Source organism: Carassius gibelio, chromosome B22, assembly GCF_023724105.1.
Source record: "Carassius gibelio isolate Cgi1373 ecotype wild population from Czech Republic chromosome B22, carGib1.2-hapl.c, whole genome shotgun sequence".
NCBI lineage: Eukaryota > Metazoa > Chordata > Actinopteri > Cypriniformes > Cyprinidae > Carassius > Carassius gibelio.
In genome coordinates, this window is record NC_068417.1 from 108,523 (window position 1) to 133,723 (window position 25,201).

The window sequence follows — 25,201 nt, forward strand, 5'->3', positions numbered from 1 at the left end:
TATTAAAATGAAAGTTTAATTTGACAAAGTACAAGTTGATTTCAAAATGCACCTACATTTTTGGGGCATTTTGTGTTGTCTCGTCTCGGGAACCCAGTCTCATATCTTGTCTGTCTCGTGGGATAAGTGTCTCGTCACACCCCCATTTCATTTTCTAATTTAATACTATACAAGTATGCACGGTACATTTCTTTGTTATTTAACGTTAATATATATTTTTAATTAACTTATGTAATGTTGCTATTTTCATTACAATTGTTTGCAGAAACCATGAAAATACAAATGTAATATTTGTCACACTAATAAATCATCCTAGAGTTAAACTGAAACTGAATATTTACCGACCGAACTGATATACATCTCTGAATCATACAAAGGCCTATATTATTACTGCAGGAATGTCATAATAAAATAATCTGAATTCATCAAAATTCAGATTCAGACTTAAATTATGGTTGAATAAAAACATTTGCAGCATTAAACAGTTTATTTAAAAACCAAGTGTAAAGTTTATTACGAGACAATATAAGTGCAATAGGAACAGTTTCAGTAGCCTTCGTTCTGGAAGTGTTTTTTTCCTATTTATTTATTTTTTTTCTATAAGGATTTAATAGAATAGTAATATCTCAAATATAAATCAGAGCAGTAAATGCTTTAGTCTGAAGAGGAAAAACAACAAATAAAGTTTACTTCACATGTACAAGTTTACATACAGAATCATCAAAAAGTCATTTCTTAAACAGAAAATGAAGATTTGAACTTCAAGAATCCACAACAGCAGCTGCTTTTAAAGTTATTACAGCTCTTTTCTTTGTCAACTTCTGTCAAACTAAAAGCTATGAACAGTGTCTTTCTGTCCTTGTTTTGATGCTACAAACATTGATTCATCTGCTTCAGCTCAACTGATTCTTTGTTTCTGATAAATGGGCTTTTTAGCTATTTTCATCATTTTAATAAATCACAAAGTATAAATGTAGATAAGACATTTATTTGTGATTTAAATGCAAACCACTTATAAAAAAAATATTCATGAAGCATAAGGTATTTTGCACAACTTTCACTTACTGTTTAAAAATAATACACACACAAACTAAAAAGTACTTATTACATGAATTATAACAAACTGCAGATGTTCTTCTTTTGTTGTTTTGGATAAAGTATTTGTTAACAGATGACATAAACTTGCAGGGACTTTCCTTTGACAATTACAGAAAATTAAAATGTGAAGAGATCTATAAAAACTCTCTGGATGTCACACTGAGACGTTTTCAGGAAATTGGAAAAATAGAGTGTATGGTGTTTTTTTTGGGGGGGGGGGGGATTAGGGTTTCATTCAATAATTATTTTATAACATCTTGTCTATCATCTCTGAAAATTTATTGGCAAACTTCACTTAAAAATAATTATTTATTGCAGCAAGCTCTCATGTTGAGAACACGCTGCAGATGTGTTTTCTCTTAATACAAAAACAGTTATTGTCCTGTTTAACCCCTTTACGTGCAAACATTGCTGACGGCCCCAGTTTATTATTGTTTCACTTTCACAGCACATTAAACATCACTGTCTTACTTCATCTGGACAAACTGTGCATCAATAGAAAGTTTAAAGACTCTAGCTTCGATATTTGACCATGTTTTTGATAAAACATTGTTGCAGTGACAGATATTTAGTGATTTATGTCAGGAGTGCAAAATAATAAATCCGTATTATGCCACATTTTGAATAGAAATTCACAACTCACTCATATTCAGTCACGTCAAAAGCGGTTTATTTGTGTTCACATAGACTCACTGAACAGCGTCAATAAGGATTTATAGACCAAAGATGCATATCTGCGGAGATATATGGATATATTTACTGATGTTTACTTCATATTTCTTCAGACAGAATCGTCATTTATATTCATTTTCCACGGATTTACGCGATCAGATGATAAACAGCCTCTCCCAGCGATCTGTGTATGTGTTTGCTGTGCCGGCAGCTCGTGCTGTGTGGCTCAGACTCTGATTGGGCCTTCCCAAAAGTCAATCTGAAGCCGCGTTTCCACCGCAGGAACTTTACTCAGGAACTAGGGACTTGGTCCGGTACTTGGTGTGTTTCCACCGCAGGAACCAGGAACTAAATAAAAGTTCCGGGTAAAAAAATGCCCCCCAGAAAGTCCCTGCTGGCGAGGTGGTACTTTTTTAAAGTTCCGGAACTTTCGGGGGCGGGACTTTGGCGCTAAACATGCTGATTGGTTGAGTTCACGCAGCATTGGTTGAGTTCAACCACCATTTATTCGGATCAACATTTTCAAAATATTACTGTTATTGTGTCATGAAATGTAATTTTAAAAGTATTTCAGGCGAGAATGTAGTTGTTTGAAACTCAAATCTGTTTATTTATAAAGACAGCGCCTATTTAAAAATGTGTTTCACCGATCTCGTAGACGGTGAGCTCCACTCGATCAGCGGGAGCTCAGTCCTCATGTATCCGCAGAGAGCAGCCTCAAATCGGCTAGACCTTCTGATATGCGCCGCTGGCTCTGATGTGTCTTTAGTGGTTAAACATAACATATAATTCAGCTGCGGGGTAAATCTAACAGGTTTTCTTTGGTCTGTATTCAATTTATTTATCTATATGTAAAAATGAAAATAAAAAGGCAAGTCTATATAATATTTATTTCATTGTAATGACTGTACGTTACACTTATCCCTGAACTAAGTACATTTCTGCAGCTGTTATTATGTTTAAATGAAAATGAAAGGAGGCAGTGGTATTTTATATCCTATTTCGTTTTATTGTAAATATACTGAGGGGAAAATTGCAGTAGCCAAAGCGATCTGAGTTCACGCAGCATTGGTTGAGTTCAAACACCATTTATTCGGATAATTTTCAAATATTACTGTTATTGTGTCATGAAATGTAATTTTAAAAGTATTTCAGGCGAGAATGTAGTTGTTTGAAACTCAAATATGTTGTTTATTTATAAAGACAGCGCCTATTTAAAAATGTGTTTCGCCGATCTCGTAGACGGTGAGCTCCACTCAATCAGCGGGAGCTCAGTCCTCATGTATCCGCCGAGAGCAGCCTCTCCTGGGATAGACCTTCTGATATGTGCCGCTGGCTCTGATGTGTCTTTAGTGGTTAAACATAACATATAATTCAGCTGCGGGGTAAATCTAACAGGTTTTCTTTGGTCTGTATTCAATTTATCTATATGTTAAAATGAAAATAAAAAAGGCAAGTCTATATAATATTTATTTCATTGTAATGGCTGCATATACACATTTCCCTGACCTAAGTACATTTCTGCAGTTGTTATTATGCTTAAATGAAAACGAAAGGAGGCAGTGGTATTTGATATCATATTTCGTTTTATTGTAAATATACAGTAAGGAAAATTGCAGTAGCCAAGACGAGCTGACTGAAGTTATCAAGTATCATATATATATATATATATATATATATATATATATATATATATATAGTATATAGTTACGCTGCTGTTTATAGATGTACCGGACTTGCGTAGTTGCAGACATCACACTCCCCAGTCGAATGCACAAAGTCTGAACTAACTACCGAGGATGCACGTCCAAAATCAGCGTACTTTTTTTTTTTTTTTTTTTAATCAGAGGTACTTTGTATTGAGAAACGCGCGCAGACCTACGTCACCAGTCATTTGCCTAATCTACCCGGTACTTTACACCGTGGTGGAAACGCAGAAAGCAACAGGTCTGGGGGGAAAAAAGTTCCTGGTAAAAATGTTCCGGGTAATTTCGGTGGAAACGCGGCAGAGTGTAATATCTGGAAACCGCCCCATCGTGTCACATGCTTCCTGCACACTTCCTGGTAGTTATCTGGCCAAAACAACACTGAAACACCTCTGTACACACAAAATATCCGAACAATAAACCCGCGATTACGATAGTAAAGCTTGGTATGAGAATTTCTTGAGATCTGGGGCGTTTTTATAAAAAAAATCGAAAATGTACATCGGAAATGCTAACTTGTGCAGCGATGAAAAAGGCTACAAATAACATATTTTTACAACAGTAAACGACCAAATTCCACCCCTGATCGCTAAAGGAAGTTATTATAAACACTCGATCGGGGTTTAAAGTGAGTTTTTAGTAAAAGTGTACTAATAATTTCATAAATTGTCAGATGTAGCTTGATGCTAACGTTAGCACCAATGCTACTAATAGCAGGTGCTTTTCTTCTTCATGATGCATTTTTGTCTCAATAATTCACGTAAGGTCGTAAGAAAATGTTTTGTTGTATTTTTATAGTAAGACTTTTGATAAATAAGGGCTACATGCAAACAGAGACTGAAGTGAGATCGCTGCTTTGTTGCTTTGTAAAGCCTGAAAAACCACAATCAAGGCTAATAAAGGTGGAATAAAAACAAAAGAATAATGATAAAAGAATAATGCGGATAATGTGTCATACCTGGCGGAGGTGTGAAAGACTCGTTTGGTGAGAACAATGGAATAACAGATAGGGATTAATCGGGCAGTTTTCACAGCCAAACAAACACAAAATACACAGGAGAGTTTACATGTGAGATCTCACAGAGATGACAAGGGCCATAAATCAATCTGATTAGCCTGCTCTAAAAACACACATGACATGGCCTTAGAAAATATTTCATAAAATCCACCGTTTTACAGATTCGATTATGAAATTTTTTTATGAAGGTTTGGAAGACTTGTGGCCTTAGCTACACTGTGTTTTCAAACTCATTTCCTACATCAACATTTTTTTAAATACATTTAAAACATATGTTTTTTATATTTTTATTTTTGTTTTTATGTTTGAGCTTATATATCTCTATTATCATAACAGTCTGAGTGATTCTGATTCCTGAACAGTAAACTTTAAAGTGTCAGCTTTGTGAACAAAGGTTGATTATGTATCTAGTCAGAAAGAATCATGAGCAGAAACCTTTTTATTTTGGGTATGTAATTTCGGTCTCCATGCCAAAAAAGGGGGGTTACTAGTAAGGGGTTAAACTAAGGCACGCAAAGTTTTATTTATTTGTTTGTTTATTAATATCATGAGATGACAGAGAGCAAGAGAACAACGCAGTCTGAAGCTGCTCACTTTTTAGATGATCTTGTTCCATTCTGTCGGCTTAATCGTGGTGTCTTAGTATTTTTTTAGAATGGACTATTTCACATCCAGAGATGAAGGATCAGATGATGATGTTACTAAAGATGAGGAGTCTGATGACAGTCTGAAATATGAACATGTGCTCACTTTTCTAACTACAATGTAGTCTACACTATTAACTGTTGTGTATCTAAACATACAAGAGCTGATCAGAAGTTCAGAGACTATGTTCATCATGATAAACAACCGAAAAGTGTCCTCTTCAGGGATATGTTAGTCTGTTTGTGTAATGATGCAGTATATCGCTCCTGACAGACGATCGTTAAGTAGAAGTGAAAGTGAAACCCAAAATTACATTCAGGAAAATCATAATCAGCCAACTCGGGTTGGGTTTTTCCTAGATAGCATCACAAATGATAAAATTAGAAATGAAGAACAAGAAAGACTATGACTCTGAGCATCACACAGTTAATATTAGTAATGTTTCAGCTCAATTTACGCATTTTACGAGGAGCTTGTTTTTTGCCCAAGCTGTTGTGATCCTCTCCGGTCATGAGCCTTCTTTCATTCGGTGTCTGTAAGAAAGATGGACAGAAAGTAAAGAGAAAGAAATAAACAATGTTATTTACAGCCACAGAAACTGAAAACCAGCACATCTGTCATCAGTCAGAGAAATGGTTTAAATGTGTTTCTTATGGAGATGATTTTGTCAGCGCAGGTGAAATCAAGCACAGATCTAAACACACACTACAGGAGTGAAGTATCTTACCTTATCCATAGACTCTAGTTCTGGCACTGAAAAAAAAAATCATTACACACAATTAAACACCAATTTTGCTAAATGAAAAGGTTTTCCTCTCAGTACAGCATCTGTAGCTGATACTTACCATCGTTGGAGCTCCTGCGGTGAAAGATCATCACACCAACAACAACAACAACAGCCAGCAGCAGCAGAACACCAACAACAATTCCTGCTACACCACCTGAAGACAGACCTGAACCTGAAACATCTGGAGACAGATCATCATTAGTGTGGGTGAATCTGACAGTGTGTTTATGTCATATTCAGTGTATATATATTCTCTGGACACCTTTACAGGGCCAGAGTGTAGATGTCAAAAAAATTATTTATCTATTAACATACAGAGATTATTTCATATTATAGAGGGTTTAAAAACAAAGAGCTCTCAGATCAGAAAGATCAAACCAGTTCATAACATCTAGTTAATTTAAAACATGAAGAGATGAAACCATCTTCCAGAAGACGTCAGATGAGCCTCTAATTAACTCCTCATAGATCCAGATTGAAAACCAACTTTTTATCTGTGTATTCCCTGATTTTAGCACAGTTTCTACAATATAATGTTTATTTAAGCCTCTTGTCCTTTTATGCCCCTTATATCTTATCTAATTTCTTTCTCTTTCCTTTACATCTTTTGGGCATCAACCAATTTTTGTTTTATATATATATATTGCTGACACACTTGAATGTAACTGACAGGAATATGAGGAAAAAGCCCCCATCAAACAAATTTACTTTTATAATTTGACAAAAAAAAAAAAAGAAATAAAGAAAGGGGGATGACACATAATTCCATCAGTATTTTTGTCCTGTTGTTCCTTTTGGGATTCTTTCTCATTTTTGTCAGCATTTGAGTCTGAAATAAAATAGAAAAGACACAAAACTTGATCTTGAAGGAGTAAGTTATTATATCAGTTCTGTTCATTCACAGCTGCTGGAAATCCTGTAAAAACAGAGAACAAACTCCCTGCAGAATCACATTACTGTATTATCAGCTGTTCAAGATAAAGACACACAGCACCAGTCAGAGTGAAGGTTTAGAAATAAAAATGAAATAAAATAATAACCACATTGTAACAAATCATTAACACTGTACAGGAAAAGGCAATAAACAGGTCTGGAGATCACTGTTCAAACGGTTCAAAAAGAACATTCAATTATTCAAGGCTAAATAATATTAAATGACTCTCCACTGACAGACAGACTGAATTATTATCTAATTAATATTAGGCCTTATTTGCTCCATCATATTTCTTTTTACATGTTTTACAGTGTTGTAAAGATTATAAACCCTCACACACGATTCCATTGAGTTTATGAATGCATTGGCCAATCAGAGGCATTCAGACTGAAATCTGCTTTATTGCAAATTCTCATCATAAACAACAAAATACATATGTATGACATTTATTAATCCTACAGTTTAGACAATTTCACTTATTATAATCTGAGTGTTTTTTGTGCATGAATTCACACAAGACTGAAGTCAGTGATGATGTTCTGTGGTAATGCACAGGTTCTTTGCTCGTTTTCTGTTGCTGTTTTTTTTTTTTTTTTTTTTATCAAACGTAAGCCTTATATAATGCATACAAATACAAATAAATACAGTTTCAGTCATGTTAAAAACATTAATTGAACATTAAGCTGCTTTTAGCCTTATGCTGGAGTTGATTCACTCTGAAACAGAGTAATTCAATAATTCAATAAACCAGCTCAATAATATTGTGTATCAGCGGACTCACAGGCTGACGATAGCATGATAATAATACTGACTCGGACTTAAAAACTGTTAAAAATATCAGACAGCCATTGTAGAGAAAAGTGAGATTCAATTTATACTGTTGTGAAGCAGGTAAAGATTGTCACCGCTTAAAAATAAAAATAAACATTTAAACATTAATTAAATGACTCACCAGTGACAGTAACGCTGAAGATCTTTTCACTGCTTCTGATCAGTAGTTTATATTCTCCAGAGTCTGTGTTTCTGGTGTTGATGATGGTCAGAGATCCAGTCTGATGATCCAGCTTCAGTCTGTCTCTGAATCCCTCAGGACACTCATCATCTGTACAGATCTTCATATCTCCATCGATGTAAGCAATGCGAACATCATTAAAATACCATGTCGCTCTGTCTTGTTGGTTAACTTCAACACCAGTGTGTAGAGTGACTGGATCTCCCTCCTTCACCAGTATTTGCACTCGATCTGAACCAGCATCAGACACACCTGAAGAAATGACCAGAAGAACAAAATAGTCAAATGCATAATATTCAATCAAACAATGATTTACACATTCACCCATCAGACAAACATATGCCACTTGTGTCTCATGGTTGATCTTGTGCCCCTTCATTTACATCATTTAACCCACATCTTAATGCATATATTACCCCCTTACTCCATTGATATACAAGTCCAGAAAAATCAAGTCAAGTCTGCTTCATTAAACTGTGTGTACGGTATACTGTCCATGTCCAGAAAGGTAAGAAAAACATCATCAAAGTAGTCCATGTGACATCAGAGGGTCCGTTAGAATATTCTGAAGCATCGAAAATACATTTTGATCCAAAAATAACCTGCATGTCATGTTACTATTAATACACATCAGAGAACTGTCAACATTAAGAGAGTTGTTAAATTATTGAAATATAAACTTAAAGGGTACTTTCACTCTAGCACTTTTGGTGTGCACCCGGGTTCGATTGATGTCAGAGTTCAGTTTGTTTGGATGATGTGAACGCTGTCTTCCGTACTCGGATGCGCACCCTCGAACCGAACCCGAGTCTGCTTAAAAATGGTGGTCTGGGGTACACTTCATGTGAACTCGATTCGCTGCTTATGTGAACGCAATCGTACCAAATTGCAGAAGTGAGCCGCTTTTAATGACAAATTATTTGATGAAAATGTGTGTTTGTGTGTGTGTTTCACTCACTTTCCTGATGAGCATGACCAGGGACGGACTGGGACTAAAAAACGGCCCTGGACTTTGACTAGGCCCGGCCCAAAGCAATCGGCGCTCGTAAACTCGACAAAAACAACAATAACGCCTGGTATGAGTGTCACAAGACTTTAATTGTGGCTCATGATACCATACCATCCAAATTATAGCAATAGCTCTGATGTTGACTAGATGTTGAGCTGGAGTGGGTGTCTCTCTCTGCTCTTGGTCTAAGCTCAACCTGAATAAACAACGATGGAATGGATTTTTTTTTTCACATCTAAATGAAAATACACCATTACAAATGTAGCTTCTGTATTCAAAATCTTCAAAGTTTGTAAGCATTAACTGTAATGTTACCAACATTTTTAAAAGTAAAAGCACAACATATTTCTTAATATTAGCTACTGCATGTGGCATTTGACAGCTAAAATGTTGAAGTTTAGCTGAAAATATATCAACCTGAATATCACTTCCTAACATCATCCCTAGCAAGTAACACTCTTTTTCTTCTCATGTTCCATACTTGAATCTGGATCTGGCTGTGGCTTTTTTTCTCTCGCGTTCTCAGCCCCACCATTTTCTTTCCGTTTTTTACCCGCGGCCGCATTATGCATATTGTTTGTTTGTTTCTATGCTTCTTCTATCTAATGTTAACGTCGTTGCTGTTCATTTCTTCCTACTCTTCCACTTTTTATTCTTCTTACTTGGCTGCCACGGCCAGTGCAGCTGGCATCCAACTTAAAGGTGCATTGCTGCCACCTGCAGTACTGGAGTGTAAAACAGATTAGCGGAGGGAAAATAAACAGGTGATGACTGCACGCGTGGTGGGTGGTGGACCGGCCCGCCGTCTGTCCTGGAGTAATGGCCGTTCTGTGATTCTCCAGATCACACAGATGGCCAGTCCGCCCCTGAGCATGACTGACGCGCTGCAAGCAGAGAGCTGTACATCTCATTTATGTTCGCCTTCAACGTCCTTTAAAGCATTTTCAGTAAATTCGTAAGACAGACGCAATTGCCGTTATGCACCGAAGCTTTATAAACAAAACGAACAGTTCAAAAACGTAATACATAAAAGTGCAGAGAGTAATGTTATGCATTTGCCGCCTTCTCCTGCGCTGTCGTCACCAAGCAACGGGGAAAACAGCTGCTGGCTTGATGACGCAAGCGATCCGCGGTTCGGACTCACTGCTTTCATACACGTACTCCGCAGTACATGCGAGCTCATTTACATAATGTCCGTCGGAAAGCCAGCTAAGTTCGGAATTCCAGCTGGCCGGTTATGTTGTTCAGATATACGGCCCAAACGCCTGACATCTGCAAAAGCAGAACATGCGGACACCTAGGTCTGAAAGCAGTTACTGATTAAAAATCAGCTAGCAATTTCTAAAAAAAAAATTCACAATAAACTATGTTGTCGGAAATGCACAGCATTTCCATCCCTATCCAGACTAGCTGACCGTCACATATGTAAGCCTACATCCTACAACATTCATTTAAAATCTGGGATCTAAATTAAACATTTTAAGACATGTTGCTGGCATAGATGGTGACAATCTACATGGATGCTTGAAAAACAACAAAATCGACAGCAATATTGCTAAATATGATTTATTAAAGATACTGCAATGTGATAAACATGGAGACAATGTTAGCCACAATTAGCTATAGCCTGTGGTCACTCCACCGATTTTCCTCACACCACAATCTCTCTCCTCTGTCTATTTACCCTTCCCTTAACTCTGCCTGACCCCTCTCTCGCCTAGGCGGCTCATAATCATACGGCACTGACCAAATTACAACGAGATGAGATTTACCGGCCATTGCGTCACTTCCGATCATAGCGTTTTTGACAGCGGAAGTAATTTTACTCACAATTTCTTTTAGAAAACTTTTTTTAATGCACATTTATGATTCGTTTCTTCACACAAATTGAGTTCCTACACTATTTATCTACACGTTCTTTCATAGGGATCTTCAACTTGAAAGATGGGCTTTAAGCTCTGTATTTGACTGTTAACTAAATGCAATAAAGAAAAAGGTGTCCATTTGAAAAAAAAAAACTGTTCATTTAAAAATACAAATTATTAACTCACTAATTAACTCACTCTCATGTTGTTTCAATGTTGCATGACTCATTCTGTAGAAGATACTTTAAAATCTTAGTAATAATAGAAAATATGTGACAGAATAAGTGTGCATTTAGTGTGACTTTATATATTTTTAAATTTATTTTATCATTTTATCAGAATAATTCAATAAATACACTAGGACTGCTCCGATCACGATCAGCATCTCGTCAGTAAAGCCGGTTCTCTAATCAGCGGTAAATTCCCTCAGGTGCGTGATTTCACATAGAGCAGCTATTACTACACAGAGCTGTTGTTAACTGAGAAGCAGGCGCGGACTGGCCATCTGTGTGATCTGGAGAATCACAGAACGGCCGGTACTCCAGGACGCCACGCACGCAGTCATCACCTCATTCAGACTATAAGTCACACCTTAGTATAAGCCGCATCAGTCCAAAAATACGTCATGACGAGGAAAAAAACATATAAATCGCACTGGATTGTAAGTCACATTTATTTAGAACCAAGAGAAAACATTACCGTCTACAGCCGCGAGAGGGCGCTCTATGTTTTCAGTGTAGACTACAGGAGCACTGAGCAGCATAGAGCGCCCTCTCGCGGCTGGAGACGGTAATGTTTTACCTTTGTTCATTTCCCTCGGTTCATGTCTGTTCCCTTAAGTCTGTTCTAGAGACGTTACAATTTTTTGATGAAGCTCTAATTGGTTTTCTTTTGGAAATATTTTTCAAATTAATCCTGAATGCATTTATGACTGTAAAAGCATATCGGTGTGTCACAATCGCAAAATTGATCAAAGAAATTGCGATAGTTTTTTTTTTTTTTTTTTTTTTGTCCATATCTCACAGTCCTAGTTCATTCAATAAACACAGTTAACAAGCTTCTCAGTACTAAGTTATTAATCCAACAATAGCGGGGTCAGTTAATTTTTTTGACGTGGGCCGCGCAAACGTGTGTGGTTGTGTGGGCCGCGAGCTGAAAAAGGTTGGGAACCACTGGGCTAGAGATTTGATGAGCGTGCACTGATATTTTCAGTTCCATTAGTTTGTTGTTTCAAGATAACGCCCACAACAAGGAAACTAACGAGTATTCACGTCAACTCCACCCACGGGGACAGTGTTTCACAGGAACTGAATATGACTAAACTCCGGTGCAAAAATGAAACTATTTAAAATGAAACTATTTAGACCTAAAGATAGTTTATAACTAATAAATGATTTACAAAATGCGGGCTTAATGGAAGTAATACAATGAAATTCCTATGAATATAAAACAACTAAACTGGCACGAAATAAAACTGCGTCACACTGACTCTTCGTTTCTTTTTTGCCCGGAACGCTGTTGCTAAGCCACACAACAGTCTCTAACAGTCCTCTGAGTTGAACGTAGTAATCGGATGTAGTCCATTTTATTGTCCAAAGAGCGTACATTAGCCAGTATAATGGAGGGGATATATGGCTTGTGTGGGTTAGCCGTTAGCCTAGCCCGGATACCTCCGTGCTTACTTCTCTTCTGCTTCCTCTCACACCGCTTGTGGTGCCTCCGCTTGTGGGCGAGATGCAGTCGTGGGGGTCGGTGATGATGTAGGCCTCCGTAGCAGACCGAGATCCCGCAGCTGTTCCGCGTTCGCGCAGTTTAGCTAAAAAAATGCGGTTCTGTCGCCATCAAGCAGAAACTCACGACTGTATGCACGCTTACAGGTAAACGCGACGACGACGTACAAAAACACTGTGACTCAAGACAAAAAAACACGAAAACACCGTTCTGTCGGGACAGAGAGAACAGCTGCATGCCGCCATGTTGCGTTTAATTCAGTATAAGATACTTTTCACAGATCTATATTTATATATTTAATTATTTCAATTATTGATGATATATATATATATATATATATATATATATATATATATATATATATATATATATATATATAATGATTTTTTTTTTCATTTACTCATAATACATACCTGTTGTGAATATTATGGCAAAATATTATGGAAGAAAGACATGGTAAGATACATTTCTTGGTAAAATCAATTTCTTACCTTGGTCGAGTAAAAATGAACACACAAAAATAAAAATGAAAACAACCTTCATTTTCACCACTTTTCAATAGAAAAACACGCAGAGTCTATGAAATGCTTCCGCATCAAAAAATCAAATGGCGACCATAGACTGTAAAAAAAATATGGACGTAGTGTCCGTGACGTCACCCATAGGCTCCTCGGTTTTGAAGCTCAAAGTGTGCAGAGCGGGCCGTCGCCATCCTGGCAGCGCGTCACCGCGCGACTCTCCCGGATTGTCGAAAATGGGCAAAAAGGCGGGAGCTGATTGCTGAAGCCACGCCCACCTAGCGCGACGGCATTGTCAGCAGCGGCAATCCACCTGTCACTCAAGTGGCCACGTAATTATGCAGAACTTTAAGTCTTAATATAATTTAAACGGATGAGTTTTAAAAAAAATTCACCCCCCTCACAGTTGTCATGAAGAGCAAAATTAGCAATATAGACCAAAATCATTTTTTGAACCAGGCTGTAAACATGTTTTTTTCTGCTGTAAAGTTGGGCATTTTAACATGGGGAGTCTATGGGACTGACTCTCTTCTGCGTCCAGCCTCAAGCGGCCAGTCGATGAATTGCAGTTTTTGTCACTTCCTTATTGGCCTCACGAGAGAGAGCGGGAGGTTGCCGCTCGCTGGCGACTGATGAAAGTGAAAGTAATTTTTCTTCACTGCCAGTAGCATACATGAGAAAACATACATGCTTTAAAAAAAACTGCATACCAATGTGTATATGTTCTATTTTATTCTACTACCAGGGTTTGATTCTTCGGCACCATAAGTTCTTGGAACCCCCCGCCCCCCCAACACATAAACACTCACTCTTTAAGTCTTAAAGGGGGACATAAAAAGTATCAGGTACTATAAACACTTTATAGGCTACATTAACAAAACCGTGTTATACATTGTTTTTTACATAACTACACACTGTTTAGCGAGTATGTGTGTGTGTGTGTGTGTGTGTGTGTGTGTGTGTGTGTGTGTGAACTAAAGGAGGATCTAACTGTCGGGGGAGGATTCAGACATTAGATTAACAGTCAGAATGTATTTGGTGGACAGTATTATTACTTTAGACACTTAAAGAAAATGATTCACACATTTGTTTTGTTCTGTTTGTTCTTCTGGCATCTGATTGGTGAGTTATGAAAACATTTTACAGCTTCATTCTGCTTCAGAGCAATAAACTAATGCTACTGTTCAAAAGTATTTTAATCCAGTTAAGATTCAGATATCTATTTGTGTTTTCCATTTACATGCATCAGAAATCATGAGAAATATAAAGAATTTGTAACATATTAAAGTTAATTGAAATAATAGAGGAACAAAAATCTCTTTAAAACATGTTTTTTTTTTAAGTGATCATTGAAAGTGACATTTTGCAACTCTTCCCCAGCCAAATAAAAATGTATAAAAATATAATCCCATTAGGAAATATATTGAATGTGAGCAGCATTAATAAACTTTTACTTTCATGCTTGAACTTGTGTAACTTTACTCTTGTATTTTACTGCACAGCTGATAAAACACCATAACAATGAAATGAGTGTCTGTCTCTGTTGCTGTTCTTTAATACACAGTTTACAAATGAAACAACAGGAAGCTTAATCTGTGTTAAATCTGTTTATTCTCCAGGTGTGTTTAGTGAATCAGTGTCAGTGACGGAGGGAGATTCAGTCACTCTAAACACTGATCTTACTGAAATACCTGAAGAAGATGAGATAGTGTGGAAATATGGAGCTGAAAACTCTCTGATAGCTGAAATCAGGAGAGCTGCTGGAATCTTTTCCACATTTGATGTTCCTGACGGTAGATTCAGAGACAGACTGAAGCTGGACAGACAGACTGCATCTCTGACCATCACAAACATCACAACTCAACACGCTGGAGAATATAAACTAGAGCTGCGTCGAGCAAAACTATCATCACAAACATATCATGTTTCTGTCTATGGTGAGCAGAGATCATTTGTATGCCCTTATATATTATTTTGCATTGTTTACATAAAACTCTCTATAGCACTCACTATTCTAATTTTATATTTTTTATTCTATCCGTTTTCTTTTTATTTATTATATTATTTAAAATCCCATGCTATGTGTACTGTGTTAAGCTAACTGAGACTTGTTATAGCACTTATATATCATTGCTCTTTTCTTGATTTTGATTGCGTCTTGTCCTCATTTGTATGTCACTTTGGATAAAAGCATCTGCTAAATGAATAAATTTAAATGTACATACTGAATTTTAAAATAATTTTATAGTTCATAAACTGTGAACATCAAATCACAAATAAGACTATTGATTAGATTTATCCAGACTTGTTTGTCTCATGTTTTCAGCTCGTCTTCCTGTTCCTGTCATCAGCAGTAACTCTTCACAATGCTCTTCATCATCATCATCATCATCATCATCTTCATCACAGCAGAATTGTTCATTGTTGTGTTCAGTGGTGAATGTGGGTCATGTGACTCTCTCCTGGTACAAAGGAAACAGTTTATTGTCCAGCATCAGTGTGTCTGATCTCAGCATCAGTCTCTCTCTACCTCTGGAGGTGGAATATCAGGAGAAAAACAGCTACAGCTGTGTGATCAACAATCCCATCACAAACCAGACCACACATCTGGACATCACTCAACTCTGTAGCAACCAGACTCAACATCTGAACATCAGTCAGCTCTGTCACACATGTGCAGGTACAGCAGAGCTGACATTAGTGATGATTTAATCTCTGTCTTTTGTTGTACATCAGACAAACTTTGTTATCATTACAGTACTAGTTTGACCGTCTACTTCACATCCCCCAGATTTTCCTATACTGTCGATCTCCATTGCTTCTGCTGGATCTCTGTTGATTGTGGCTGCAGTCGTGATCTTCTACATCTGCAGGAAATGTAGAAAAACTGATCTAGAAGGCAAGTGATACAAAGTGTTATGACAAATAACTCTTTGCTTGAAGAAAAAGCCACAATATATATATGTGTAATTATTGGGCTTGGCAATTATATCTATCAGTGTTTCCCAACCCATTTCCTGGAGGCACACCAACAGTGCACATTTTGAATGTCTCCCTTATCTGACCAATATATTTCTGGTCCTGGAGTCTCTACTAACAAGCTGATGAGCAGATTCAGGTGTGTTTGACTAGGAAAGTTATAAAATGTGTAGTGTTGGTGTGCCTCCAGGAACTGGCTTGAGAAGCACTGATCTATATTAATATCACCAGTCAGCACTCTTTACTCATCTCACTCACACAAAACAAAGATCTATATTTATCAAAACTGAAAATGAAACACACCGGATATAAACAGAAATGCAAATCTAAGTAATTTCAATAACAAGTTAGCCTACACAACACTTGATGACCATACTTCTGGTGTTCAAATGAACATTTCTATGTTGATGTTTCACTTGTGTTTCAATGAAAATTACATTTCACCATACAAAAACACAGCTACTTACTTTTATTGTACAGTTCTTCTGGGTTTGATATATAAATTATTTGCAAAAATGATTTTTCATCCTTTTAGTGATAAAGTCAGGAATTGTTGTATAAGTACAACAGCTATACGTCTGTGAATTATTTAATATCACTAAAAACAATTGAGCATTAAACATATTTCTGTGCATTAACACTTTTAACGGCTTTGAACAAGAATGTCATCTTTGAAATGTGTACAGTGTAGAATTGCAGTGTAATTAATGTACAATACAAACATTTGTTTACTGAATTAGCTAAAATATTTAACAATTAACTTTGTGACTATGGCTGATTACTGAATGATTTATTCATATAAAAGTTGGTCAAAATTGTTTAAAGCTTTAGTGAAACATAAGGGTCAATATTCTATTATTTTCCTATTGTGATGTATATCCAAGTGGAAACAGTTTCTTGAACAAAAACAAATGAAGGGTGCTAATAACATGTTGTAATAAAACTACATAAGATCTAGATCAAATTGAGTTTTGGGATAATAATTCTTCTGTCATTTCTGTTTAAACAGCTGAGACGCATCCAGAAGAGATCACTTACGCTGAAACAACGTTCTACAAAAGAGATGCACAGAAACCAGTAAGATAATTTATGTTATTTATTTATTTACCTTTATTAATTTACCTTTATTTTACCAGGGAAGAAAATCACATTGAGATTACAATCTCTTTTCCAAGTAAGCCCTGGCCAAGAAGGCAGCACATAGAAGATACACTTTAACAGACAACAAGCAACAAAAAAGACAGGGATGCACAAAAATATTAATATATACAGCAACAAAAAAAATCACCATTTAAAACAATCACAAACATAATGATAAATTTGATTTAGATAAGATTTGAATTCAGTCTGTGAAATAAAAACCTCCAGTTTTAGCTGGTTTTCCACTCATGCCATGAAGTTGGAGCACTATAACTAAAAGCAGTTTTACCAAACTCTGTTTTAATTTGTGGAACATCATACAGTATGTATCTACTTGATCTTAGCTTGTTTTCTGATCTACACTGAAAAAAAAGAATTAGTAAATTTACTTAATTTTTATTTGGCAAGTTTTTGCACAAGCATTTTTCAAGTAAATTTAACACATTTGGAAATTAAGTAAATCTACTTAACTAAGTTAAGTAAAAAAATAAATAAATAATAAGTACATGTAACTTGACATGTTACATTTTATTGAGTAAATGTAAATTAAAGCATTTAGCAGACACTTTTATCCAAAGCGACTTACAGTGCATTCAGGCTAACAATTTTCACCTATCATGTGTTCCCGGGGAATCGAACCCCCAAACTTGTGCTTTATAACGCAATATCTGCTACTGAGCTACAGGAACACTTCAAGATTTTGTGAAAAATAAGTGAAAATTTCACTTACTTACTTTTTTTATTTTGGAAAAAGGAATTTGGAAAAGTTTTTACACTAATAAAAAACCTGAGATTCTAGAAATTTCTAAATGTAAAATAATTTTTTTTCAAAACAGTTTTATCAAATGAGGGTAAATAAGTCTCTCACTTCTGTCCCTTTAAACCAGTTTACAGCAAAGACAGCACGAAGGACTGGATGCACATGATAAATATTCTGCAATTAAGAAAACAAACAAAAGAAATAGCACTGTAAAACCCGATAAGTAAACTTTACTCAAACCTTTTGAGTAAATAGATTGCCTTGATTTAAACCCTGTAAGTTTTAAAACTTTGCATTTAAGTAATGAAGTGATTAACTAAGTGCTGATTGAGAATTAGTGATGAACAACTGCTGTTAACAAACAGAATCACTGAAGAAAAGAGAAACACAAGAACTACTACAACTGACTTCAGACACAGACTTAGATGAAATCAACTGAAATAAAATACATGAAATCTCTCAAGATCTGATTAAACAACCCCACAAACAGCATCACCAGCTCCACTTATTAATAACCAGACTGACTTTATTTCTGTCAGACGTCTACAGAAGATCTTATTGAGAATGAACTAAGGTTTAGATGTTGATTTATTGTTTCATTTGAAGTAACCATGTTAGAGATCAGTGTCTGCTTTAGTTGGGCTCTTGACCCTTGATTTCTGTCTTAATCTTTTCTCTGGCTGTTATAACCATATGTTTCTAAAACACATTTGTTGTAACTCAAAAGCCCAGAAGAAGTAAGTGTTAACCTGTACCTAGGTGTAGGTTGTTATATTTGATATATGTGATGATAATCATCAATTATTGATCCGTACGGAGTCTAATCTCTGATGAAATATGTGTTGTGTAATTTGATTGATGATAGTAAAAGTGATTCTAAGAGACAGTGGATCTGTGATAATCAGTTAATATGAATTATTGAAATTAATGAAATATTGACTTTTCAAACAGTTTGGTCTTCTACGGTGTCAAACAGTCACACAAAGACATCAATAATCAGAATATGAACCTCAACAATGGTGACCATAAAAAAAAAATCCTGCAGAGCATGCTGGGAGCCATGGATGAGTTTTGTTCTACAATAGTACCCAGAATGCATTGCAGCATGTTTTTCCGTCACCATTGTAGAGGTTCATATTCTGATTATTGATGTCTGTGTTTGACCAACTACTGGCATAGAAGAAAAAATGTATGTGTACAAAAATGTTTAGAAAGTAATTTTTAACTGATTACCACAGAAGCTATGGCTCTTAGTGTCATTTTTACTGGAATCACTTCTACTAATTACACGTCTATTTTATCAGAGATTAGACTCCGTACAGATCAATAATTAATGATTCTCATCACTGATATAACATATAAAAACCTACACCTAAATACAGGTTAACACTTATTTCTTCTGGGCTTTTGAGTTATCACAAACATGTTTTAGAAACACTCGGTTATAACAGCCAGAGAAAAGACTAAGACAGAAGTCAAGGGTCAAGAGCCCAACTAAAGCAAACACTGATCTCTAACATGGTTACTTCAAATGAAACAATAAATCAACATCTAAACCTTAGTTCATTCTCAATAAGATCTTCTGTAGACGTCTGACAGAAATAAAGTCAGTCTGGTTATTAATAAGTGGAGCTGCTGATGCTGTTTGTGGGGTTGTTTCATCAGATCTTGAGAGATTTCATGTATTTTATTTCAGTTGATTTCATCTAAGTCTGTGTCTGAAGTCAGTTGTAGTAGTTCTTGTGTTTCTCTTTTCTTCAGTGATTCTGTTTGTTAACAGCAGCTGTTCATCACTAATTCACTATTATCACTCAGTTAATCACTTAATTGCAATGTATATCTTCTTTCAGTGAACTCAACTGAATTAAGTTCAGAGTACTCATAACTGTTAGTTTTTTCAACTTAAATGGTTTAAGGCAGTTGGTTTCCTCAAACGGTTTGAGTTAACATAACTTGTCAGGTTTTTAAGGATATCTGTTTACTCAAACCGTTTGAGTTAAGTTAACTTGTCGGGTTTTACAGTGACTTGATCTTAGCTTGTATTCAGATCTATTGGTGTTAAGAGTGTAGTTAAATATGAAGGAGTATGTCCAGTTATTGATTTATACACAAAGATCAACCAATGTTTAAACCTTCTAGTGTTAAGTGACAGTTAAAATGACCATTTCATATAGTACACAGTGATGAACAGAGTACTTTGCATGCATCATAAATCTCAATACTGAATGATACACAGAATCCAACGATTTCAACAAGGTATTTGTGGAGTGTCTGTAAAACACATCTCCATAATCTAAAACCGGCAAAAACGTAGCTTCAACCAGCTTTTTCCGGCCTTTCTGCGTAAAACAGGAACTGTTTCTGAAATAAAAACCCAGCTTTTATTTCAATTTAGTGAGTAACTGAATAAGTAATATAATAGTAATATAATATAATGAGTAATAACTTTAGAACAACTTTAGAACCTAATGTCCATATAAGCCACTGAGAAACACTGCAAAAAACATTGCAGGATCTCTAACTTCAATAAAAAGTCAATCTTTCTTTATAATAGGGCTGTATTTACTTTAAAAAAATTGCATTCAGGCCAACAATTTTCTCCTAACATGTGTTCCCTGAGATTTGAACCCCTAACCTTGTGCTTGCAAACACAATGCTCTACCAATTGAGCTACATTTTTAGTTTTTTAGTTTTTATTACTTACAACATTGTATTAAGTAGCCTATTTGGTTCCTGTCCATTTCTAAATGTTTTGATTCTCAAATTTTGGTCATTAATGTCCACTGTAATAGAATTTGTTTAATTATTTGCATGTCAAAGTTATGTGTATTGATGATATATAAAATTACCTCAAACTAAATCTCATTAAATGTCCGGGTTTCAAACGTTTTATTATATATATTTTTTTAAATCTTTTTTTTAACAGAAAGTTAAAGAGGATGAAGTGGTGTATGCAGGTGTCGTCAGAAGATAATCAAACGTCTTTAGTCAGTGCAAGATCCAGCTGTGTGATCACTTTCACCAGGAGTCTATAGTTGTGATTTGGGATTGGTGAGAAGGACTGCATCTACCAAGAGTCTGACTGAACATTAACATTAAAAAAAGCATTTTTATTTTCAGCAAAAAAACTTTAGTTTTGCCCTGTATGACCAAGAAAACCCAGTGGACTAAAATGTGTCATTTAGATAAAGATGAATAAAATGCTTCGGGAAAAAAAATGCTTAAAAAATGTACATGAGACAAACTTTGCTGTATGAACTTAATATTAAAACTCTGCAAGCACCAAGTGCAAGTAAAAATCAGCATTGTCGAGTGTATAAAACTTATAGCATTATTAAAAACTGATGGTTTAACATTTGAAATCAAATAAATTAAGATGGCCATACATATTAGTAGGTCTATTGCGATTTTAATGTTATTCTGTAAATATGATCCTTTGCTCTACTACTTTTAGAGACTCCCGGTAGTTTGGGGCTCTAGCAGCTCAGTTTGTAAGTCATAAATAAGACCTGCTGTGGTCTGGTATATTTCTATCTCTTCAGAGATGTGGTTTGATCTGTTGGATAGACAAACAGAGTCTTCACATACATGAGTCTATTACTGGACATGTGTGGTTAACGTCAGTGCATGTTTGTCTTGATGTGTCAATAACGTGTGGTTTAACAATGTTTTTTCCATTCTAGACTGAAATAGCTATCAGTGCTGGTGTAAAAGAATAAATACAAATAAAAAAAAGACCATTAAAATTACTAATATTATTGCTATTAAAATATTATATACTTTGAAAGCTGAGATTTTGTTTCATATCAAAAGTAAACTACTCTCTTGTCTGAAAGCACATTGTCAGTGTCCTCTTTGCTAAGCAATATTTTTGGATTGCATGAGAAAAGAGATGTGGCATGAGAAGATGAGAAGTGAGAAAAGCTGTAAAAGCGCTGACCCTGCAGAAAAATAAATATATTGCGAGTCAGTAGTTACTTCTAGAGAAGCAGTAGTCATTTCTAAGAACATATTTTTTGACATCCCACCATTATATTTAAACATTGTGTCAAGTTTCTGTCTGTCAATATATTAGTTCCATTTTACTGTCATAAATACAATGTATGACTTTCTGTTGTAATGTTTAAATTATCATGACATTGATCAGTGGTTTACACAATAAAAAATGTATTAATCTGAATTTAATCAGATTTAAAAAAAAAGAATGCCATTGTTCATCTGTTGTTATGGCCGTTGAACAGCTATCAGGAAGAGAAGTTCAGAAGTTGGACCTCAAAATGTTAAAGTAGAGTCAGAGAAAAATGTAGACAGATAATCTCAATTTAAGGGAACTTAACAGTGTCCAGATACGAACTTGTTGGCCATTATGATGATGATGATGGTCTGCACTCTTCAGGAATGAGTTTTCAGGAATGAGGAAAACAAACCATTATCAGGAAAAAGAAAGAAAAAAAAAAACATGGCTGAATGTGGAATCACAAAAATGGTTTTGTTTAAGAAATGAATATAATTAGCAAACATTTGTTTGCAAGGTTTTCTGGTTTACCCGGATGCAGTTAGTGGGCTCTCTGTGTGCCAAAGTGTTTGTTAACTTTGAAAACATTCACCCGTAAGTGTGTGATATTGTTGTCTCCAGATAGATGGCTTGGGTCCAAGATTTAAAGGGGGTCATATGATGCTTTTTTAAGATCACTATTTGGTGTAACAGAATATGCAATGTTCAAAATATTTTTTTTTTTTTTCAATTTTCTTTTGTGATCAACATTTTTATTCAGATTTATTTCTGAAAGTGAAATTAATCTGAATAAAAATGTTGATCACAAAAATAATTAGAAAAATTTTTTTTTAAACATTACATATTCTGTTACACCAAATAGTGATCTTAAAAAAGCATCATATGACCCCCTTTAAATCTTACGGGTGAACAAATGTTTGCTAATTATATTAAGTCATGGTTCAAAAGAACTATGAACAAACAGATGCCATGAAGCTGTCCACTTATACAGAGAAAGAGGAAGAATCAGTGAAGTATAGTAGGGATACCAACTTTTCATCCTATCTAGCAACATCTCAGTGTTGTTCTGAGTGTAGTGTAGTGTAGAACGGAACATACAGTTTTCCAAAAATGAACCACCACTGGGCATTCCCAAAACATCTGTAAGTAAGAGCCTACTGTGGATTTATTACATAAATGGCAGTGAGGATCAGCTCTAAGCTTCATCTTGTATAGTACATTAGGAGTGAAATAGGCTCTATTAATACATTTATAATGTAACATCTGGTAAAACATCTGGCCCATACCACATCCCAATCAGGTTGAACAAAACCATCCCTTTCCCAGGAGTGGATAGCTGGAATATAAGTATACTGTAGTATGAGAATTGAATTATAAATCTTAGAAACTAAACCACTAGGCAAGGCAAGGCATCATTATTCAACCATTCCCACAGAGGATGAGTAAGCACATTGGTGTCCCAAGGAATGCCGTAGGCCTTTAAAGCTGACCTCAGTCTTAAATATAGAAAAAAAGAGAATCCAGGTAAAGAAAACTCTACACTTAAGTACTCAAATGATTTGAGGCCGTTATCACAATATATGTCATTCAAATTATGAACACCAGCATCAGACCGGTGCATAAATGGTGATAATGCCATAATGGAGTTGTCTTAGTATATACAAAATATCCACCTGTAATTTTCTCCACCTTTTTCCATACATTAAGTAAATTTCAATGTTTTTATTTCATACGTTTTATTGAAAGATTTTGAAATCTTTAAAACTGGATGGATAATATTCGCTTCCAGAACTCACCATGGAACCGGAGAATCTGAGTTAACCCAGCCTCTGATTCCCCTCATTTATAAGGATAAATTATGTAATTCAAAATTAAGTAAAGACAGACCTCCATCTAGTTTCTTACGCTGCATCATCTTAAGTCGGATTCTGCTTTTTTTCTTCATCCATATAAATCTAGAAATGGCTGTATTAAGCTCAGGCGGAGGAAGAGGCAAGCACTCAGGAACAGACACAGAAATATTGGAAACAAAGAGCTAAATATCCCTTACCTTTGACGGGTACCCCTGCCGAGAGCAAAAGATGCTAAGGAGCCTGTAAGAAACCATGCTGAACAACAATTGTAAAGCGTTTTAACCATTTGGATAAATCCCTGTTCGGTTCATCTAATGACAGTTGGGCATTTAGCATCTCTAAATGTTGTTCATCAGATATGGAGAGGGGAAACTGCTGAAGAATCAGAAGTGTATAATTGTTTATAGCAAGATTTAAAAATCCGAGTTATATCTTCGGTTTGAGTGTACAAGATGCCATCCTTCTTTATAGCGTGTTTTATCTGTTTAATCCATAGCGCTAATAATTTACTCAGTCTCTCCCCATTAAAGTAGTAAGACTGATGTGCAGTGCATAATAAAGGGGCTCTGTGTAAGAGCAACTGTTTTAACTCTGATTTAAGTGCATTTAATTATTTTTCTTTTTGTTGACAATGAGTATTTCTGAGATCCTGTTCCACCGCCTGAACTTGCCTCTCTAATTCAATTCTATGGCCATTTCTAGATCTCTGACGAAAATCAATGGATTTCCTTCTAATAAAACATTTTGTTACCTCCAATAGCACTTGAGGGCTATTTGTCGAACTATTATTCAGTTCAATAAACTCAAGGAGGTGCACAGTTGTGATAAGAACTCTTGGTCAAGAAGTGGAGAATCGCCAATGTTTTTTTACAGTAGGAAATAGAAAATGGGAGAAGATACAATGTAACCGAAGAATAGTCTGAAAGAAGGAGTAATATATCAGTGACTTCAACAAATGGAATGCAAAAACACTGCAAGCACTCGTCGTCTGTAGTTTTACCATCAGTTCAAGCCCAAAAGAAGAACAGAGTCGTGTGACAGACACAGTGATGAAGCTCCTGTGTCTGCAGTACACAAGCCACACATGGTTAAGACAGCTGACTCCACTGTTTCTCTCGCTTGCTCTCTCTCTCAAACACACACACACACACACACTACGCAAAACTCCACATTTGAACATTCAATAGCAAATACCGAAACTAATAAAAAAAACATACTTATAATAGCTGATTCAGAAGCCTCAGATTGTCATAGCAAAGTCAGAAGTACTTCCTCTACTATTTTCATGAAACTGTAGTCCATAAAATGCGTTGCTGTTCTGTTGTAAGTAATCTTAAAGATTCCTAAATGCATCTACTTTCAGATAGGTCCAAATAAAGCGCTTTCTACTAGATACACACAGCATCTCCCTGACATCTCTGCAACAGTGGTTACTGAAACCATGCCTTCTTTCTTTGCG

The 25,201-nt window shown here is 35.7% G+C and overlaps 2 protein-coding genes across 3 annotated transcripts; one reads left to right on the forward strand and one right to left on the reverse strand.

The window, feature by feature from the left end:
* Positions 1-1,751: 1,751 nt before the first annotated feature.
* LOC127988033 (uncharacterized) lies at positions 1,752-13,203 on the reverse strand. Of its 2 annotated transcripts, XM_052590528.1 has the most exons (5): positions 12,969-13,202; positions 7,813-8,124; positions 5,985-6,107; positions 5,867-5,892; positions 1,752-5,672 (listed from the first exon to the last, which is right to left on the reverse strand). In XM_052590528.1, the coding sequence occupies exons 1-5, from the start codon at positions 13,018-13,020 to the stop codon at positions 5,583-5,585; spliced, it is 603 nt and encodes a 200-aa protein (XP_052446488.1). In that variant the 5' UTR covers positions 13,021-13,202; the 3' UTR covers positions 1,752-5,582. The 2 variants fall into 2 exon arrangements, with proteins under 2 accessions (XP_052446488.1, XP_052446489.1); XM_052590529.1 differs by lacking the exons at positions 1,752-5,672; positions 5,867-5,892; positions 5,985-6,107 and adding an exon at positions 6,140-6,755 and having other exon boundaries at positions 12,969-13,203.
* Positions 13,204-13,847: 644 nt separating this feature from the next.
* Positions 13,848-22,047, forward strand: LOC127988031 (SLAM family member 9-like). Its single transcript, XM_052590526.1, has 6 exons — positions 13,848-14,117; positions 14,615-14,932; positions 15,322-15,675; positions 15,787-15,894; positions 16,984-17,051; positions 20,801-22,047. The coding sequence occupies exons 1-6, from the start codon at positions 14,069-14,071 to the stop codon at positions 20,846-20,848; spliced, it is 945 nt and encodes a 314-aa protein (XP_052446486.1). The 5' UTR covers positions 13,848-14,068; the 3' UTR covers positions 20,849-22,047.
* Positions 22,048-25,201: the final 3,154 nt, after the last annotated feature.

Coding starts and splice junctions, on each gene's coding strand:
- LOC127988033 (XM_052590528.1), bottom strand. CDS start 13,020: ATGAAGGTTGTTTTCATTTTTATTTTTGTGTGTTCATTTTTACTCGAC. Junction 6,108..7,812: donor CTTCAGCGTTACTGTCACTG/GTGAGTCATTTA, acceptor ATCTGTCTCCAG/ATGTTTCAGGTTCAGGTCTG. Junction 5,893..5,984: donor CCGCAGGAGCTCCAACGATG/GTAAGTATCAGC, acceptor TTTTTTTTTCAG/TGCCAGAACTAGAGTCTATG.
- LOC127988031 (XM_052590526.1), top strand. CDS start 14,069: ATGATTCACACATTTGTTTTGTTCTGTTTGTTCTTCTGGCATCTGATT. Junction 15,895..16,983: donor TAGAAAAACTGATCTAGAAG/GCAAGTGATACA, acceptor CTGTTTAAACAG/CTGAGACGCATCCAGAAGAG. Junction 17,052..20,800: donor AAAGAGATGCACAGAAACCA/GTAAGATAATTT, acceptor TTTTTTTAACAG/AAAGTTAAAGAGGATGAAGT.